The 20,726-nt window shown below is 45.6% G+C and overlaps 1 protein-coding gene across 1 annotated transcript in view; it reads left to right on the top strand.

Moving 5' to 3' along the window:
* Nucleotides 1–15,097, top strand: part of cyp26b1 (cytochrome P450, family 26, subfamily b, polypeptide 1) — a 30,811-nt gene extending 15,714 nt beyond the window's left edge. Inside the window, exons 2-7 of the mRNA XM_030088090.1 lie at nucleotides 1,880–2,104; nucleotides 10,050–10,168; nucleotides 10,320–10,476; nucleotides 10,631–10,786; nucleotides 12,518–12,802; nucleotides 13,222–15,097. Coding sequence (XP_029943950.1) covers nucleotides 1,880–2,104; nucleotides 10,050–10,168; nucleotides 10,320–10,476; nucleotides 10,631–10,786; nucleotides 12,518–12,802; nucleotides 13,222–13,614 — 1,335 coding nt within the window. The 3' untranslated portion in view covers nucleotides 13,615–15,097. The remainder of the gene's footprint in view (nucleotides 1–1,879; nucleotides 2,105–10,049; nucleotides 10,169–10,319; nucleotides 10,477–10,630; nucleotides 10,787–12,517; nucleotides 12,803–13,221) is intronic.
* Nucleotides 15,098–20,726: the final 5,629 nt, after the last annotated feature.

Below are 20,726 nucleotides of genomic sequence, written 5' to 3'. Positions count from 1 at the left end.
AGGCAAAGTATGAGGAGGAACACATCAGGGTATTAATACATCTTTAAATGTGAAGAAAATGAATGTAAGTCAATGTAGTGTCCCTGCAAGGCAAGAGAATGTATGTGTGTGTGTGTGTGTGTGTGTGTGTGTACGCGCCTGTCGGTCATACATATCTCTTTCCCCTGGAGTGAACTGGGGTCAAACCAGTTAGTGTTGTCACGGCAATTTGCAGTTGGGCCTCTGCGTGTTTGTTTGCTTTGCACTTTTTTTGGGTGAATTTTATGAATCCGGAGTGTGTGTGTGTGTGTGTGTGTGTGTGTGTGTGTGTGTGTGTGTGTGGACGAGCCTATACTGTATGTGTGGACACTCGCGTGTGAACGACGTGTTGTTACACTGGGTGTAAATGTCCTCTGTGTGTGTGAGTGTGTGTGTGTGTGTGTGTGTGTGTGTGTGTGTGTGTGTGTGTGTGTGTGTGTGTGTAACACAGTAAGCCGCCCTCAGGCTGATATATATTCTTTTCACTCAAACAGCCCATTTACAGTTCTGGGGTCGGCTCCCTCTCGCTCTGCCGTGACCTGGACCGTTTAGAGGCCGGCGTCAAAGCCGAACCCGGGTCAGCCCGCTAACTGACTCCAGCTCCGGTCCTCTGGGGTTTACTGACAGCCAGGTGGCTCAAACTGAGGCACGGGGGCCCAAAATGGGCTCTTTTAATGGCTCTGCACAACAAGAATGTCCCAGGTTCGAGTCTGGGCAAAGCTTGTTGGCCTTTCTGTAAGTTTGTATTTTCTCCAAGTTCTTCCATCTGCATTTGTTGAGAATAAGAACTTGATATAGATGATATAAAGAGAACACTTCAGGTACCTCAAATCCTAAGATCACAAAAATTGCATTCTCTAAGAGCGCAATCCAAGTTTTCCCATCATTCTTCGACGATAGATTCAATTTACTCTACTTGTTGTTTTTTGAGAACCTTTAACCTCGGCGATTTCCAAGTTGAGACGATCTGGACTCGTGTCCCGAGGGCAGGCGGCTTGAATCAGTTTTCCTTTGCATTAACTCGACGTAGAAGCTCCCTGAACATCTGCAGTCCGGCGGAGACCTTTTCCTTCTTGACCCGCTAAGATGGAAACGTGAGGAACTTCGGGCACGTGGGCCCCAAACCGCAGAGAGAGACGGAGAGTCAGACCTTTTAGACATGAAGATAAAAGTGAGGAAGACAGTCAGAGCTCAGAAACACTTTCAGATTGTTAAAAACTGCAAGAATAAAGCTCAGCTTGAGTTGATCTGAAATATGGAACAGAAAAGGACAGAGTGGCTCATTCTTCAGAACCTATGAAAATGAAAATGGTATAGTGTAATATTCAATGTACATACTAAAAAAAACACCTGACTGCTGTAAAATATGCTTTTTTTGGCAGTATAATTTTGGGAAATCCCTTGAAAAAACTGATGTGTTAAATACAATCAGGGCTCAGAAGAGACTAATGTGAGCCTGTAAGCCGAGACGAGGCGTTCGTCCATCAGCTGGTGGTGAAAGTCTGACGTCAGGGAAACAGGGTGGTGCGTCGTCACACCTTCTCCTGTGACTCTCATTGGGTAAACGCCACCTTCCAGCGGCATTTCGCCTAATTTCATCATGAATCTCCTCCTATCTGTTTCTCCTTAATGTCCGTCTAAATGATGTGAAACTGCTAGAATTGAACATTAAAAGGGATTAATAAATGGGTTGAAATGTGAGATCGGGGTGAAGCTCGCTTGGCATCAACGGTTCCGATGAAGAATCGGAACACTTCAAGGGTTTCAGTTTTCTAAGATGTAGAAAAGACCTTCCATTGGTGGTTCAGATCAGCTGTTTCCCACCTCTAACATCCTCTCTCCTTCTGCCCTTGTCCTCCAGGGTTCGGGCTTCCACGCGTCGCGGCGGCAGAAGTACGGCAACGTGTTCAAGACCCACCTGCTGGGCCGCCCGCTGATCCGGGTGACGGGCGCCGAGAACGTGCGCAAGGTGCTGATGGGCGAGCACACGCTGGTGACGGTGGACTGGCCCCAGAGCACGGCCACGCTGCTGGGGCCCAACTCGCTGGCCAACAGCATCGGAGACATCCACCGCAAGCGGAGGAAGGTCAGGAAAACCCGGCCACGTCTGTTTTTAGACAACAGGAAATGTCTTGAGAGGAGAGTGGACGAGTCCAGCATGCTAATCTAAGGAAGCGGTTTTGAAATGGAATCTGACCAAGACAGTGAATTCACCTCAGGTACAACAGAAGACACTACTAGAACCAGAAGGTCTCAGTCCTCAGCAGAAGACATCAGTTCTGATTCAACTGATTCTTGACACTCAAAACAAACAGCAACCTGCATGACAACTCCATGGCTCTCAGTGTTTCTGCCTTCACAGGGTAAACGTGAACATTTTCCGAAACAAGGCGTGGTAGATCTTTTTAACTAAACTACAAACTAGTGATCTAATTTGATGCAGCGGGACAGAGAGGAGGCTTCAGTGCGAGTCCTCCTTTAGGGACTCTTCGTCTCCAGCAGCCTCACAGACAGACGGACAGTATCAGTGTAAATTTATCCCGTCTGCTCGGCCTTATCAGCCGTGCTCTGGCTACTGAAGCGTGAGAACGAGCCCCCCTCCTCCTCCTCTTCCTCCGCCCTCCTCCACCCTCCTCTGCTCATCTACATGAGGACAGAGCCAGCAGAGAGACTCTGTGTTTCATTTCTCTCATTCCTCCTCCACTATTATCTCTCTCTCTCCTTTTCTGTGCCAGGACCATTTCAGGTAATCAGCCACTTACCTCTGCCTCCCATTATCCCCTCATCCCTGGGGCGCATACCCCCCCCCCCCCCCCCCCACACACACACACACACACACACAAATACACACACTCGGCATCACAGATAAACACACACAAAGCATCAGTAAGACAGGAACAAGAGTCCGGTGGTGTGTTTTCCTGTAAATCAGCCTCTCGTTTTCAGGAACGAGGGGAAGAAGGAAGGATTTTTTTTTTTTTGAGGGGTTTGGATCGGAGGTGGGGGTCGGGTTACACTGCCGCCGTGCCCGGGGATGGCGAGGGGTCGGCTGGGTCTAATCTGAGCTCTGATCCCATACTGCTCTCCCCGGAGACCCCCGCACTAACCTCATGTAATGACCCCTGATTAGGAAGGCTGCCTCCGACACGGCACAAAGAGGGGCTTTCTGTGGGGGCCCCGACACACACACACACACACACACACACACACACACACACACACACACACACACACACACACACACACACACACACACACACACACACACACACAGAGTCAGTAAAGTTGCTCATACTTGTTGGTTGAAGCCACATTGCTGAGGTTCCTCTAAACGGGACATTCTGCATTCTGAACACAGCCGGGTAAAATCATGAGGAAAATTCTGTCCAAGGTTTACAAAAACTAACTGTAAATGTTGAAAAGTAAGTAAAAATGTTCAAATTATGAAAAAATCTGTCTGTGGATGTCGATAAAATTGAGCAGAAGTGTCCAAATTTACTAGATCTTGGTGTCAAAAAGTGTTCAGGTTGTAGAAAATTGAGCCACAGACATTTGGTCCAAAAATGTTGAAGATAAACTCAAATCATTGCGATTAAAGAGTGAAATTCAATAAAGTTTATCGTAATTTCTACAATTAAAAGCGGCTGAATCCAGGTAAAAACGTGAAAAATAAGTCCAAATGTCCACAGTCAGGTCAGAATAAGTAATAGAACTTTTGATGCGACAGTGTCATTTCAACATGTGTTAAGACAGTCAAATTTGACACAATTTAGTCAGTTTGAAAACAGAGTCGTCATTCATTCATTAAGAATGAAGTATAAATGTTGAATATGAAAAGCTCAGAAAAAGAACAAACTGAAATGAAAGTGAGGTGAATGAAGTCCATAAATCAACACGTGAGAACATTACCGAAGCGCCTGTGTTCAAAATGTCATTATTTAGGTTTAAAATCTAGAAGATTTGGTAGAAATTGGTCAAAAAACTCTTCATACTGGGTAAAGGAATGGAAATGTTGAAATAAACCAAAAAAAAAAATCTGGTGAAAATGTGGAAAGGTTTGTTTAAAGTTTAATCTAATGACTGTCGAGGGAATCGAGGTTTCTCTTCTTGTGTGTGTGTGTGTGTGTGTGTTGGTTAGCGGTGCTTCCTGCTGTTTTCTTGACTATAAAAAAAAAATCAACAGTCAGAAGCTAAAGAGCATCAACGAATGAGCGACCGGCTCACCGTCTGACCCACTGGACCAGAACTACTACTGCTGCTGTGTGTGTGTGTGTGTGTGTGTGTGTGTGTGTGTGTGTGTGTGTGTGTGTGTGTGTGTGTGTGTGTGTGTGTGTGTTGGGCTGGTGGTTTTTGTACGGAAAAACGATCCTCAGGCAGCACATTAGCCTTCGGTGGCTCGGCGGAGCCAGAGCCAGTTTCCATCTAACCCCGTGTTAAGCTCGGAATCTAAGTCCCTGAAAGAACCACGGCGGGACGGTTTTCCACTACGGGGCCGGGCCGGGCCAAGCTGGGCCAGGTCTGAACAAAACACATAGCCTCGATCAGCGTTGAATTTCCTGGAAGGTGGAACGTTAGGAGCCTGGAGGACGTCGGGGTCTCGGCGGTTCTGGTTCTGCTGGACGGCTCTGATCCACATGCACCGCTGCTTCTATCAGATGGGCTCTGACTGTTTGTTTGTTGCTGCTCTTAAAGCCTCAACTGTTTACTTGAAGCAGATTCATGAATTTGAGTTTCAACAGCCCGATCTAGAAGCGATCACTTCATTCGTGCAGCGCTTTCCCCAGATCGTGTCTCCAGAGAACTCCTCAGGTTCATCATCTGGCTCAAGGACACTTCAGCATGTGGAGAAGGGAGACCCTGGATCTTCCTCCTGTGGTGCAGCCAAGGCCTCAGTCTCTTCTGCCTTGACTGTCTTCGAATTACAGACGCTCTTTTCTTCAAGAGTTTGTTCAAATTTGCAAGAACTGACTCCAAACTCATCCAGCGAGACCCGAGCCGACCTCGTGCCGTCATCGTAAACTCCTGAAAACCGACCCCGAAACCATCTTTAACACCTACATTTTACTGTTAAATGAGACAAAACCACAGTCGATTTCTGGTTTTCGAGCCCAGAAGTCTTCAGGAGCGAAACTTCAGAGGATTAAAAGACATTTTGTTGACCATGAGCGGAGCTATTACCTGATACAAACCACAAAGCGGCGTGCTGGACGGGTGGAAAAGTGTCAATCAGCTCTGGAAACAACAGCAGGTCCGTCCAAGTCTGGGTTCCTCTGTCGACCGTTAATTTCACCACATTCTCTCCGAGTGAAATGAATGAGGTGTGTTTCTGCACATGGCCAGTAGAGGGCGACGCCCACTCCCACCGAGGTGAAACTCACACCGGGCTCTCGCTCCTGAGGGGTCAGAGGTCAAATTCACGGGCAGTGAGAGGCGACGCCGCTGCAGGAAGCGCTGATTGCTGCAGCAGAACATGCCGTTTCTCCAGCCTTCAGAGATCCGTCAGCGCTTTAGAGTCGCAGCATGTGCCGTCCGCGGCTTTAATTATTTGCAAATAGAGCAAAACAAACACGGCGTTTGAAAAGGATCGGACATAAAACTGGTTCCACTTGATAGATCGAACAAAAGAAAAGGTAATTTAAAGTTTCAATGCTGTTGAATGACACAGAGATAATAACATGTAATGGCTCTATTTATTCTATTTCACTCAGTTCTATCCTTAACACAAACAGACTGAAGAAAGAGGACAAAGAAATACAAAGCTGTGTCCTTAAAAAGGAATGGATGAGGAGAGAGAGAGAGAGAGAGAGAGAGAGAGAGAGAGAGAGAGGAAAAGGAGGGCAGAGAAAAGAATAAAGGAGTCTTTACATGTCTGTGGAACCAGCAGCTCACAGCACTTTCACATAATTTAAGACATATGGACGTTATTAGGACAACTCTGTGTGTGTGTGTGTGTGTGTGTGTGTGTGTGTGTGTGTGTGTGTGTGTGTGTGTGTGTGTTTAAGCCTGTGTCTTTGCACTGCAGGCTACAGAAGACAGTCACGTTTTTGTGGTGCAGCGAAATAACTGTTGTACTGAACAATCCTCCTCCTCATCCTCCTCTTCCTCCTCTTCTGTCTCCTCACCGTCTTCTCTCCTCGTCAAGCTCTTCTGTCCCAGGTGTGACTCGAATCATCCGAGTGACACTGCATAAAAAAAACCTCCTTCTATTGGCAGCGTGGCAGCGTGTGTGTGTGTGAGAGAGAGTGTGTGTGACCTGTAGTTACCTCTCCGCCTGCCGGCGCTCACTGCCTGACTCTCCGGTCCTCCAGTAGCTCCGGCTCTGTTTATGTAGGAGCGCGTGCAGAAGAGGGCAGAGTGTTCGCCCAAATTGACCAATTATCCGCAAAACCGGTGCCGACGGGCCGAACGGCGAGAGCCGCGGCGTTACACAACCAGCCGGACCTTCATCCACTCATTGGTCGCACGGCTTTCAGGAGCGCAGTCCAATCTCCAATTATGCAAATATGTTGAAAGAAGACGGTTTGAAGAGTCGGAATCATCACCTGATTGTATTTTCGAGTTTCAAAATGATTCACTTTCTTCACTAGTTAGTCTAAAAGAAAACTAACTTCAGGATGTAGGTTCTGTAAGCTTTTCCTGCACAGTCCGTTTCAAGTCGTAGGTCCAGTTAAGTGAGCGAAAGATGCGCTATAATCTGGATGTTAGTGGAGGAAGATGGCCGCGAGAACCATAAGGTCGTAACCATGGCAACAACCTTTGGACAGTTAAAGGAAATTCAAATCAATAAGACGACAATGCAACGAAAAAAACGTCGTGGTTTAAACTCTTCTCTGGACAACAGAGGGACAAGCCGTGACCTCTTGACCCCGCTGTGTCCTTGAGACCTGACGCGGTGACCTTCAGCGGTCACGGCCGCCGGTGTTTTGTCTCCGGCTGCCTCTGAGGCCGGCCGCTGTGTGTAATCTCCTGTGGTCGGGGGGTTGGACGGCAGGTCATGTAAACTGATCTGGGACCAGCAGCCCTGGGGTGAGGCGGCGGCGGCGGAAATGTAGCGCTGCTAACGCCTAAGAGCGCGCTGTGATCCTGGGCTAACCACTCCCTCACACACACACACACGTAATTCACACATGCACACTTTCACGCACACAGCAGCAGCTCAGTAGACTATTGTTCATTCATTTCTAGGAGAGTGGGGGGGGGCATAGGGAGCGAAGGGTAACGGAGGAGAGAGAGAGAAAACGAGAGGAAAATGAGGCAGAGGACAAACTAAAGAGTACAAGCTACCAAATGATAGTTTGGCGGCTGGAACCCAGACCTCAAGAGCCGCATGTACCCTGGCCGGCCCGGGCGCCGGGCCCACCAGAAGCCGCCTTCCTCCCCTCTCGGCTTACATCATGAGTCAGTGAAGAGAAGCAGGAGGCCTTTGTTTTCACTGTCGGGCTCCTTCGGCGCGCCGACACGTGGAAAATACACAGCAGGAGCGAGTCGCGCACTTCGACCCCTCGGTCAGTTCCGTCAACTGACCAAACGGGAGAATCAGAGACGATCACTGAATTATTAGAAAGTTTTACAAAAAAAAAAAGTTGTATTTCTCTCCAATATCGCCTGCATGCGTTTGAGAGTTTCTCTGTACACTTAAAATATCGAGAACCAGCCATAAAAAGTTGAAAAAACCCACAGATGGGAGTAAATTAGGAGCTCGTTCAGCTCGGATCATGAAGAAGGAGCTCATAAAAATTAACACAAGAGGAAGAACTAATAAGACGCGTTGGTGTAATTGCTGGCCGAGGCGCTGGGATGGAGCGGATACCCGCCGTTAAAGAGAAGCATCCATCTCTAACGGAACATTTGCTTTGTTCAGATGTTCCAGTCTCATTTTCAACCGGGCAGAAAACGCCAACCATGTGCAGCCGTTATCGAACCCGCGTGAGATCCCCGCGGCTCCCGGAGATCTCGGATTGAATTTGAAAAATGGAAAGTGTGTGAAAATTAAATGGTCGAGAAACACAGAGGTTGGAGATCAGGGTCCGTTTCCATGGCAACGATTTCAGGTGAAAATGCTGAATATTTGTTGCCTTTTGGGAATCTGTTCATAAGACAATGGAAGCTACGCAAGTTTTGCAAAATGCTCGGGTTCTTGTTGACGGCTCAAGACAGTCCATATTGTCCTGGTCCAGGTCCAGATCCTGGCCCTGTTCTAGAGTTGTCAGTCACTCTAATAACAATCCAGCTTTGCAGTCTGTCCATAGTCTCCCATTGTTCATGTTTCGAGTGCAGTGTTCTCAGCTAACAGCGCTAACTCACCGTGCTACATGCGAGCTACACCGTTTCAGTGTCGCTGTTGTTTCTGTGGAAATATTTTCATCACTTTTATGTGTAAACATGTAACTTTTCGGAAACAAAAAACGATGCATTTTAACAAGAAACACAGTCACATATATACAGAAATAAATATATACACGGTCTTTTCTCCTCAGGCCGACCTCCACATCAATCTGTGCCTGTTTCAGAGAGAGCTGTAAAGGTTAAACACACCAGACTGTTATTTATCCAAATAAAGCCAAGCGCTAGTGACTGATTCATATTAATATAAAAGCCCTATTCTAGTCCAGACCGCTCTCTTTCTCTCTCTCCTCTCTCCACTCCAATGCTCTCCACTTCTAAATCACTTCCAAGACTGTTTTAAGGGCAGTTTTGGAGGTTAAATCTGAAGGAATGTTATTTGTCCAAACAGCACTGACGACTGGTGACTGATTCATACGAAGAAATACTACAAGCCGCCAGGAAAGACTTAACTCTGCCCCCCCACTCTCCCCCCCCCCACCTCCCTCTTCTCTGCTCTCGCTCTTTCTGCCTGTCATTCTGCTTCTGCTGACTACAGGGGAAAACCTCCACAATGTATAAGTCTCTGTAAAGACTGGGCTGGGAGGGGATGAGGAGGAGGAGGAGGGAGAATTTAGGGATAAATATCATAGAGAATGAATATGAATAAATGCACAATGGAAAGTCTTGTCTCGGTAGGACTACAGGACAAATGAGTGCTGAAGAAATGCCAGAAAGTTACTTAAAACACAACAAACAAAAACAGTATTGGAGTTTTTGTACCAACAAGCACCTTTTTAAGATGTCCTTTGAAATGTAATTTCACCATAACGTAGTTTCTAATTGTATGGCGCCGTTTCCATGGCAACATTGTCGGGTGAAAAGGGGAAAACTCTTGTTGCATTTTAAGTGTCTGATTACGTGACGAAGGTCATCACAGCTCCTAAAAACATAACTTCTGCACAATGCTCCGACACTGTAGAAACATGAAAATGGAACTCCGTCTCAGTGTAGACGGGCGAAAACGCAACTTTTCTGAAACACTGCCACTGGTCATTCGCAGCACGGCTGTAGTAAACAGTTGTTCTGCATGTGCTAAAACACTTCCACTGACCCACAGGCACCGTCACCATCTGACACTGTATCTTTGTTTCACAAGAGTCACCACAACTATTTGTAGAAACTTGCACTCTAGATTTTGCCAGTTTTTACACTTTATGTCCTTTCGGCCACAAATTGGGACTCAAACCCGGGTCCCCGACTTTCGAGATCTGAACTGGATTTCATTCTAAAAAAAAGTACTTAGTTATATAAGTGGGGTTGTGGTTATTTCAACAAACTACAGTTTTGCCCTGGCTTCGACTGAGGGCAGCAGAAATGCCAAAAAAGGATCAAAACCAAATAAAAACAGCTATTTTTGGCCAAGATGTGTCTTTTTGCACCACATTCCTGTGAGCTTAACCAAAAAGGACCAAATCCAAAACACTTTTTTAAAGATTTGCCAAAAACAGCATGTTTTTGCACAATCGTGGAGTTTAATCGGTGTACTTTAGTCTTTGGCTTTGCTTCAGTTCCCATACCTTGTTCCCTGACGTTCTGTCAATGTGTGTAATTTATGAGCATTTATTGAAACTGACTCCTGATCCTTATCAGAGTCTGGAGCCTGCAGCTCTAACCCGATTTCTTCTGCTTCTCCCTCGTCTCTCCAGGTGTTTGCCAAAGTGTTCAGCCATGAGGCCTTGGAGTCGTACCTCCCCAAGATCCAGCAGGTGATCCAGGAGAGCCTCCGAGTGTGGAGCTCCAACCCTGAGCCCATCAACGTCTACAGGTAGAGAGAGGCAAAGCTTTGCATTTGCTCTTCAAATCGTCACATTTTTTTCTGGCCGTCGTGTAAACGGAACCTCGGACAACACTGCTGGTTTCCTAAAATAATCTGTGTCCAAGGTTCAGTTAAAAATTTGGCCATCTTCTCGCTGCAGGGAGAGCCAGAGGCTGTCCTTCACCATGGCGGTGAGGGTGCTGCTGGGCTTCAGGGTGTCGGAGGAGGAGATGAAGCATCTCTTCTCCACCTTCCAGGACTTCGTGAACAACCTGTTCAGCCTGCCCATAGACCTGCCCTTCAGCGGCTACAGGAAGGTATGTCAGCTCCCTGAACCGCTGTAGAAAGGGCAATCCAAACTTTCCACTGTATCGTTTCGATCCGTTTTTGTCCAAAACCAACAGTATGTCATTTATCCAAGCTTTCATTTGTCATGTAGGGTGACTCTCTCTGGTGTATGTGTGTTTGCAGGGTATCCGTGCACGGGACACCCTCCAGAAGAGCATCGAGAAAGCCATCAGGGAGAAGCCTCTGTGCTCTCAGGGGAAAGATTACAGCGACGCACTGGACGTCCTGATGGAGAGCGCCAAGGAAAACGGCACTGAGCTCACCATGCAGGAACTCAAGGTGGGAAACACACCAGGCTCATTCACGCTTTGGCTTCACGCCGAAGCAGGTGTGTGTGCTCCAAACACTGCCTGTATACCTCCCTGCTTCCATGAGAGTCCCTCCACCAGAGGGCACTGATCTGAATTACCAAGATGCAGTTTTTCCTCGGTACTAAAAGCTTCACAGGACCTCTGTCCATTCTGTTCTCTGAGGAACCGGAAAGATAGGTATTAGTCCTCTTTGAGGGGTTGTTGAGGGAGTCAGGTCTATAGTGGTGCACATATCTGAATGGATAACTGCTGGAATGGTCCGACTGTAATATCACTACCAATCGTGGTCTGTTAAGAAAAACTTTGAAAACGTGTCTGTTGTTTGATTCTTATCTGAATGCTGCCCTGAAGTCTCCCAGCGGTTCCAGGAGACCGACAGAAACACAAAGTGAACACAGTGTGGGCGAACGCCTCTGTGTATTTAATGTCCAGCATGAACGAGCCGTTAAGCTGGAGGAAATCCAGGCACACAAGAAGTCAGTGCCTCACATGTGGAAAGCTGCAGGCACACACCGAGTGCGAAGCGTGCAGAGACGTTCGCACGGTGTTTAAACTGCCGACGGGGAACTATCTGAGACGCCATCTCCACGGCTTCTCCGATCAGCGTGAGTCGTCCCAGCGACTCCAGTGACCGACGGTAGACGTTAAATATGAAGGGACGCTGAACTGATGCCCACAGCCAGACAGTAACACTAACACACACACACTCATGGTCAGGCACACCCTCTATTTACCTATTAAAGCAATTCCGAGGAATTCGGTGGAAACTCAACCCTCGCTGCTTCTCCGGCGCACTCTGTGGTTTCTGGGTTAAGTCCAGGGCCAAAAATAAGTCAACACTCCCCCCGCGAGGGGTCTGAAAGAGGCCTCCTGTACGCACACACTCACACGGGCACTGGGGAGGCCCTGTGGCAGAGGCCCGGGCCGACACACACTCTGCCGCCGCTGTGTGACGTACGCGAGTCAGACGAGTCTCCACACTCAGACGACGGCAGATTACGGCTTCAGAATAAGAGTCGTTCTGCCCGGTCGGGGTGTTATTTATTCTGCTGCTTCAATAATCGGGGCCCAGCATGGTAATTCAAATGTTGTGATTGGATAACAGCTCCATCGTTCCAAAAACACGACTTTTCAGGAACTAGAAGCAACATACTTTCATTGTGTATTTGCTTTTGGCGTTTATTTTGGCGCAGTGTTGTTTCATAATAAAGGGCAGGCTGGGGGTGCAGCAGTGGACTGGAGCGCCACACAACACTGATTTCCATGACTGGGGAAGGACACTCATCTTTCCATCCTGCGTTCTGGATGTTCTCGCTCCAGATTTCACATGTACTCCGATGCTCATTGGCTCCATGTACTGATAAAAAGAAAACAAAAATACTAACCCACACTCAAACTGAGTGTCAGGTGACAAGTAATTAGGCCATCAGAGGCCGAGGTTTGAGTCCAGCTGGCCCGCTCACAAAGCGAAGACAAATCAACTCACTGCAGCTCAGCACAGCCAAGAACTCTGTGGATGTTTCTTCTCATGCTGTACTTTTCATATCACACTCTGACTTAGCACAATTCAGGCCAGTCACTGAATTCTTACCAGAATTTCTTTTTTTAATGATTTTTCCGCTCTTATGGAGAAGAATCACAGAAGACAGTGGAAGAAAGATATTCTGACCCACTTTCCCGCTTCTTTAACCTCCCCCAGGAATCGACCATTGAGCTCATCTTTGCAGCCTTTGCGACCACTGCCAGCGCCAGCACCTCCCTCATCATGCAGCTGCTCCGCCACCCGACCGTCCTGGAGCGGCTGAGGGAGGAGCTGAGGGCCCGGGGCCTCCTCCACAACGGCTGCCTCTGCCCCGAGGGGGAGCTCCGGCTGGACACCATCGTCAGCCTCAAGTACTTGGACTGCGTCATCAAGGAGGTGCTGAGGCTCTTCACGCCCGTCTCGGGGGCCTACCGCACGGCCATGCAGACCTTCGAACTGGACGTGAGTGTCACCATTGAGTTTCTAACCCGATAGATGTCTGGTTCTTAAAGCATTTCTACTTTCTGAACATCTGCCACCTTCCTAAAAATAGACAAAGAATACATCATGAAAGAAACTTGTCCTCAAAACTAAAAAAAATAACCAAAAATGTGCAAAAAGGTATGTTGAAAAAAGCCTTCTTGCTTGAATAGAAGGAAAGAGAATACCTATTTAAGCAACATCAAGGTCTCCAACAGTTCCAATGGTTCCATGATAGCGAGTTAGAGTCATTTAGACCTCAGTATATGGACAATAACAATGTTTTCTTCTGAATGTCAAGAGTCTTAGTCCAGATTCTCCTTTAGAGCTGACAGTCACCAGCTTGGTACGAATGTGGTGTAAACAGGGTCTGATGTTCCGTCTCTGTCTTTTCCATCCAGGGCGTCCAGATTCCCAAAGGCTGGAGCGTGATGTACAGCATCCGGGACACCCACGACACCGCCGCCGTCTTCAAGGACGTGGAGACCTTCGACCCGGACCGCTTCAGCCAGGAGCGAGGCGAGGACAAAGAGGGACGCTTCCACTACCTGCCCTTCGGGGGCGGGGTCAGGTCCTGCCTGGGGAAGCAGCTGGCCACGCTCTTCCTCCGCCTGCTGGCCATCGAGCTGGCCAGCACCAGCCGCTTCGAGCTGGCCACCCGGCAGTTCCCGCGCGTCGTCACGGTGCCCGTCGTCCACCCGGTCGACGGGTTGAAGGTCAAGTTCTACGGCCTGGACTCCAACCAGAACGAGATCATGGCCAAGTCAGAAGAGCTGCTGGGAGCGACGGTCTGAAGGGCGGAGGCTCTGGCGATCAGGGCGGGGGTGAGGGTGGGTGGACGAAGAAGTCTTTAGGGAGAAGATCGAAGGAAACCAAGAAGGAATTTCAGAACTGTTTTTTTCGTCTCAGCCTTTGTTCTGCCGAGTTGGAGGTTCCTTTTCAGACTCAGAGAAAAGCAGGAGTCGTCGTCTTCGTGCCGACGGCCGTGACTTTACTTTAAAGAAGAAAGAAGCTGCCAAAAAAAGTTCTTGATTATGCTCTATTCTGTGTATTTTTCAAAGAAATATACAAACAAAACTTATGTACAAAAAAAAATACAGTATAATATAATTTGAAAGAGAATGAGGGTCGTGCACAAAGGGAGAAGAAGAAGGACGGTGGTACTTTAGGTGAAACAAAGTGTTGAAAGGAGAAAGGTGGAGGTGGTTGGAGGAGGAGGCGAAGGAGGAGGGATGTAACAGGGTATAGGATGAGAGATTATGATATTCCAGCCTTTTGCTTGTGCTAATCAAAGTCATTGAACCATTTTACTTCTTCAGCAGGGTAAACAGATGAGACACATGAAGTGAGAATTTTAAATTAACTCATTATTTCGGCAGGTTTTCCGAGCTTCAGTTCTTGATTGTGCAAGAGAGACTTTTATTTTTTCAACATTTTCCATTAAAATAAAATAAAGTCCTTTAAAAGTTTGAATAATTCTACCACCATATTCCGATCAATGATCAATAGAATGAGGCCTAAAGTCCAGAAATGAGAGACATGTTTCCTATCGAATACTTAAAGAGTGTAATGAGGCAACTTGTTGTCTGCCAGCTGCTTTAATGTCTCTGAACGATCCTCTCTGGATTTAAACCCACAACTCTTTGTATTGATTCCACTCAAGAGCCGTAAAGTGAGCTTTTCTAAACAAAGTGCACTCGCAGTCATATCACAGAGGAGAGGAAACAGTTTGGACACTGACGCATAACAAACTCATGAAATTGTTGCCCAACCATGTAGTTTTCTAGTTTTCTAAACTCAGGTGCAGAATACTCACAGATACCGACCAGTACTCCCCATCATTCGCTTGATTGTCTGAATCAAGCATCTCATGTCAGCTCCAGTGAAACGGGTCGGCGTCGTAAAGGCAGCAGGAGATAAAAGGTCCCAGCTCTGCTTCAGTAAATCCTCTCAACCTGTGCTTCGACTCGCTGACTAACTCGAGCCGTGCTGAGGCGGCGCTCTAAAACGAGGAGGAAATGGAAAACGGACTCTGGTGAAGCGATGGAGCTTCCTGGGACGTGGCATTGGGATAAAGGTAGAACATGAAGTAGACGGGGGGAGTCCTACATACATGCTGCTTGAGTGTTGCTTTGTCGTTCTGTGTGTGTTTATTTTGTGTGCTTTTATTTTGTCACGGCTCCACTGGGTGGCCATGTTTTGTTTTGTTTTTTGAGTTTTACAGAGAAGGTGACATTCTGTCTTGCTGCTCCTTCAATCAACGCTAAGAATGCAAAACGAATTCCACGATTTAAGCGACTTCTATGAGCTAACAGAGATTTATTGCTTGAGGTGATTGCACAATCAGGACTCCAGAGCTGGATTTTGTTCGGTATTTTTTGGGGTGACGGCGGAAATATTTTGAGCCCACGTATGGAAAGCTCCCGTGACGGAACTGTGGGACTTGCTGAGGTGAACTTTTCTGGAATCCTCGGAATCCTCACAAGTTCCAGACTCATCGGCGTCCTCTTGGCGGCTCAGGACGGAGCGGATCTCTCGGCTCCAGTCCGAAAGAGACAAACGGACCAATGGGGTTTGAGCGGGAGGGCGGGTTCAGCTCAAGAGGGCCATTCTGATTGGACGAGCCCGCTGTCCAATAGCCTTCCAGATGGATTCTGCCTGTGCTCGAGGTCGTTCACTCTTACCACACCACTGATTTCTTCATGATTAAATACAAAAATATGAAAATAGGTTTGTTTTTTTTCCCTGTTGCTGCTTTTCCTGTGTATATTTTCTAATTGAGAGTTCTAGAATGCAATAGTTTGTATCATATATATATATATATATATATATATATATATATATATATATATATATATATATATATATATATATATATACACACATACATGATTAAGATATAATAGGTTATAGTGTATATGAATTGTACAATATTCCTTCTTTAGCAAGCCATGGGGAAAATCAGCTAATTACATCTACTAATAACCTAATATTAATGTTGATGTACGATTAATATTGTTGTTATAAGATATTTGAAATGCTATTTTTTATTCTATTACAGATTTAGAGTTTTTAGCCTAAATGAGAAAGTCTTTGGTAAATATTGGATGTATTTAGAATGTTATGTATTTCAATTATATTGTAAACAGTGTTTAAAATGTTAATATTGTTGATTTGATTACTGTAATAATTATTATGTTTTTTTTTTGTTATTCAGACCTATTATCACTGCATTTTATTTGATATTAATTATGGAAAAACAAAAAGCACTTGCGAGGTATGTTTATTTTTTAAGTGCCATGCGACTACACTTCCTCTTCCTCTCACCTGTTGATTTCCAGCCTTGTCTCATGTCTTTCTGTAAATATCTGAATTTCTTTTTACAGGGAAAAAAATAAGTTCATTTAGTTTAAATCTGACTGTCTTGTGTGACCTTCGTTCTTTTCTTTCCATTTTATTTTGCTACCGTGATTGATACGTGTACTCCTGTAATAAACTATAAAGTCAAAAAGATACCTTTAGTTGTGACTTCTGTTCAATTTTTCCAAAGTGAAAAATAAACTGTGTGTTTTCATTGGTAAAGGAAGGACATAATCTTTACACTCCAATACTTCTTGTTGGGGTAAAGACGCAGAGTAGAAGCTGTGCAGAAACTCCACACAGATAAATCTGACTTGTGAAATAGTTTTGAGATCGAATCAAACAGCAACAAACATTGGCAGCGTTTATATTCCCCCGCTCATAAAGTTAAACTCACATTAAGGTGTAAACGCAGCGACCGCACAGAAAACCGAACAACTTCCTGAATCGTCAACGATTAACATAAACAGACTTGTTGTGACTTTATAAAACAATCAAAGACTAGAGAATCCCAAAACAAAGACAAGACGAGGACTTTAACGGACTGAGATCCAGTCAAGACCAAGATCAGAGTATCCCAAGACCAAGACAAGACCAGGACTTTAAGGGATCGAGATTGATTCAATACCAAGAAAAGAGCATTCAAAAGCCAAGACGAAACCAAGGGGCCAAGATCAAGTCAAGACCAAGACTTTAAAGGGCTGAAACTGAGTCAAGGCCAAAACCAGATGAACCATTTGATTGATAAATTACACCCTGTGTATGAAGCGGTTTGCTCAGTCAGGAGGCACAGTTAATGCTTTCAAAGTGAAAAAAATTACTTAAGTTTAACCTGCAAATGCAGTTTAAGAAAAAAAAAAAAAACGCTTCCTAGCATAGATGAAAAACCGCGATTCTGGATCATCCGAGCCTGATCTGGAGTTCTACAATGGAACCTCATTGGGTGCTGGACCCCAGGATGGAACGACTACCTTAATCAATCTATTGCTTCAACGACCAAGCAGCTCCTGAGTATCAATATTGGAACAACATTGTTCAAATCCCTTGAGGACTTTCTGCCAATAAAACTGATTCTCACTGTGAAAAGCAGAGACGACTCCTCATGGTGCTTCCTTCATGTCTCTTCAGAGTGAGTCGGACACTGAGCCCCGGACTGGTCACATGGTGAGAACACACAGACACACAGACACACAGACACACACACACACACACACACACACACACACACACACACACACACACACACACACACACACACACACACACACACACACACCGGCGGTCTGCTCCGGGCTCTCAGCTCACTGGCTGACTGATGTCTCAATGCCTCCATATCTTGTTTTTATTTCCCAGCCAGAAGAATCGCTGTGGGTTTTTTCTTCCTTTTTTTTTTTCGTTCCTTTGCGAACATCAAGAAGAAACTGGCTGTGATGTTCGCCCTGAGTTTTTCTTCAGCTTGATGGAAGACAGAAACGCGGACCAACAACAGAGGGAAAGCTATTACACAGCCCAGCTAAGACCGACACACACACTTCAAAGACGTGGTTTGAGGCCGCACACACACACACACACACACACACACACACACACACACACACACACACACACACGATTATAAAAAATAAAAACAGCAAGAGACATTTGGGAAATAAACGATAGCATGGACACGTTTACCAGTGAGGATGTGAAAAATGACTGGAAACAAGACAGAACACACACACACACACACACACACACACACACACACACAAACCAATACCAAATTACACACAGCTCTGTTTGTTTGCAATTTTGCCGCCAGGAAAGACTGTTCACCACAGTCAGCACCCTAACATGAACCACTTTAAGAATGCTGTGTGTGTGTGTGTGTGTGTGTGTGTGTGTGTGTGTGTGTGTGTGTGTGTGTGTGTGTGTGTGTGTGTGTGTGTACGATCCAATGTTCTCCACTGTTCTTTATAGTTTTAATGCATCACTGGCATACTGAACAATAAATTAGTAATTGATTACATTCTGAAAACTCAGAAGACGTTACAGTTGATTGATGATACCAGGGTCGGTTCTCCAGGTTCATATCACTAGATTTAAAGAGCAGCAGATTCTTCGGACCTGTTCACAAGACGTTTTTGCATTTTCACTTGAAATCCTTGCATAAACATGGCCGACATGTTGGACTTCAAGGTTTTGATCTTCAGTAAGAGGTTTTTGCTTTTCCTGACTTTATTGGGAATGTTGAAAATGGCTTTAGCTTCCACTCTTCTCGTCTTCACATCCTAATCTTGCAGTATTTGTCAAGTTCACACAAGGTCCTTAGTCAGCCCATTCAGGGTTCACAGTGTCTGGCTCAAGGACACTTTGATAAATTGACAGACAGGGAACTGAAACTGTAATCCTCAGACTGAGAGTTGACCCGTTCTGATAACCGAGCCTCCGCTGTCCCAAGGGACCAGCGTTGATGTCTTCACTATGTTCTTATATTCTTATATTTAAGTTAATCTCAGTTCCGGCTTTTAAACTGTAAAGCTGGCAAGGAGGCAGAAATAAGCCAGAGTCCTCTGAGCTGTGACCGTGGTCGCTCCCTGGGGATTAGAACCCGAGCTATTATCCAGCAGGTTTGATGCAGGAGCACACGGCCGGACCCTCCACTCATCACGGCGGGCTCATCAGAGACGCAGCGAGCAGCCGGCACGCAGAGCGAGTCAACACCGTCAGGATTCAGACGAGTGACGGTCCATCACGACACCGGATCACGATGGACGTTAATCACCGACTCCATGCAGGACTGTGTCTCGTCTCTGAGTTTCATGAGCAAAGATTAATGCTCACTCATCCATTTTTTCTTATTTAGTGATCATATTGGGTGAAGGTCTTGGTTATATCAAAGCTTATCAACAAACCTCATACTGTATTCTGTTCTTGTTTTGATCAGAACGTGTCCCGTTGACTGCTATTAAACATATATTATGATCAAGTGACTCATATCTGACCGAGGACAAAATAAGAATTGGGAATGTGGTGGAATAAAATACCTGAATCGTGTCATTTGGACTTTTATATGTTTTTAAAGATGTGCTCTTGAAGTACCAGTATACTGTGAAATGGTTAGTGTTGAAGAAACAAACAGAACATGAATGTTTACTTGCTTTACGAAGGTTTTTAATGCAGTAATAAATAGGGTCAAGAGAGGGACTTTGACTGTGGATATTGGAAATTGTAAAATAATTTAAAAAATATGCAATGAGTGTTTATGGGTGAAAAAAACACTTTAAACCTAGGAACAGAGAGAAGTTAAAATTATGTTACGTATTGTGATCTTAACTTTGTGTTCCTGATAGAATAAAGACTTTGATACTGCTGAAGTCCCAAAAAACTAGTAAGGTGAATTTAGCATTTTCAAAAAAGCTTCAAATGTGCAGAAACAGTACTGGAGATATGAGCTCCTCTTCATCCACATCGTGCATTAAAGGTTCAAGACACCTTGAAACTGTACTCTTTCACTTTAAAGAATCTGCCGTTTAACCAAAGACGATTTTCCACAGGTGTCCACACTTCACCTGTCTGTGAACGACTCCACCCGTGCAGCTGCGTGCTCGTACAAGCGCTCATGTTTCCCATCAGACGGGAGTGTCAGTTGGTGATTCTGCCATTTGCAGTAATGCGGGGATTTCCTCAGCGGCCACATCCGAACATCCTCCTGCAGTTTGAGGGAAATCTCCGTCCAAAGAAAACATTTACTGCACAACAAGGCACTCGTTCGAGAAGCGGCTTGTTTTCCCAGTAGGCGCGACACTCATTTCGCAATCAAAATCAATCAGTCGTTTGTCCCGTCGAACAGCTGGAAGCATGACTTCCCGAGTCGGTTGAAGAAATCCCCGTGTTAGGAAGTTTATGGCCGTGACCGTCGGTTCATCCTTCACTCTGCTGTCAACGAGCAGCCGAGCACACGCAGAATGAAACTGTTTCATTCCTGGAGATTTACCAACAGTCACGGCTAACAGAATTTAATAAAATAAATCAGGATCGCTGTTCGCGTGTGAAGGATTTCTTAGGAGAATTCACTCTATGCTGATGATATTGTTTATTATTTGTGTAAAAATCATAGTTTTCTGATATTTATTCATAGTTTCACTGACCGGATGCAGTTTAATTGAGGTGTTTTTGAATAGATTGTGTGGGTTTTACAACTGCTTTCATAAATTCTGTTACCAAGCTTGACTTGCAAAGGATACTATAGCCTCACATAGACTTCATTCAAAAACACAAGTGAAACTAAAGAATAAAAGCACTGAGTTCCAGCATGTTCCCTTCATTCAGGTGCTGTTGTTCAGGCTGACTATCAGACACCCAATATCAGATGAAACTCACCTTTAAAGAACTATCTCAAGAAAGTCTTTCTTATATTTAAAACAATCAGGTGAAATCTACAACGAAAGACCTCTGCTTTACCTGCCAGATAACAGAGTCTGCTGCATCATCATCAGTCTGTCAGCTTCTTAAGAACAACACTTCACGTGTCTCTTACAAAGAAAAGATTAGGAAAGGTTTGCAA

The sequence above is a fragment of the Salarias fasciatus genome, chromosome 3 (assembly GCF_902148845.1).
Source record: "Salarias fasciatus chromosome 3, fSalaFa1.1, whole genome shotgun sequence".
Taxonomy (NCBI): domain Eukaryota; kingdom Metazoa; phylum Chordata; class Actinopteri; order Blenniiformes; family Blenniidae; genus Salarias; species Salarias fasciatus.
The sequence above is the reverse complement of the archived record's forward strand: the minus strand, read 5'-3'. Positions and strand labels throughout refer to the sequence as shown.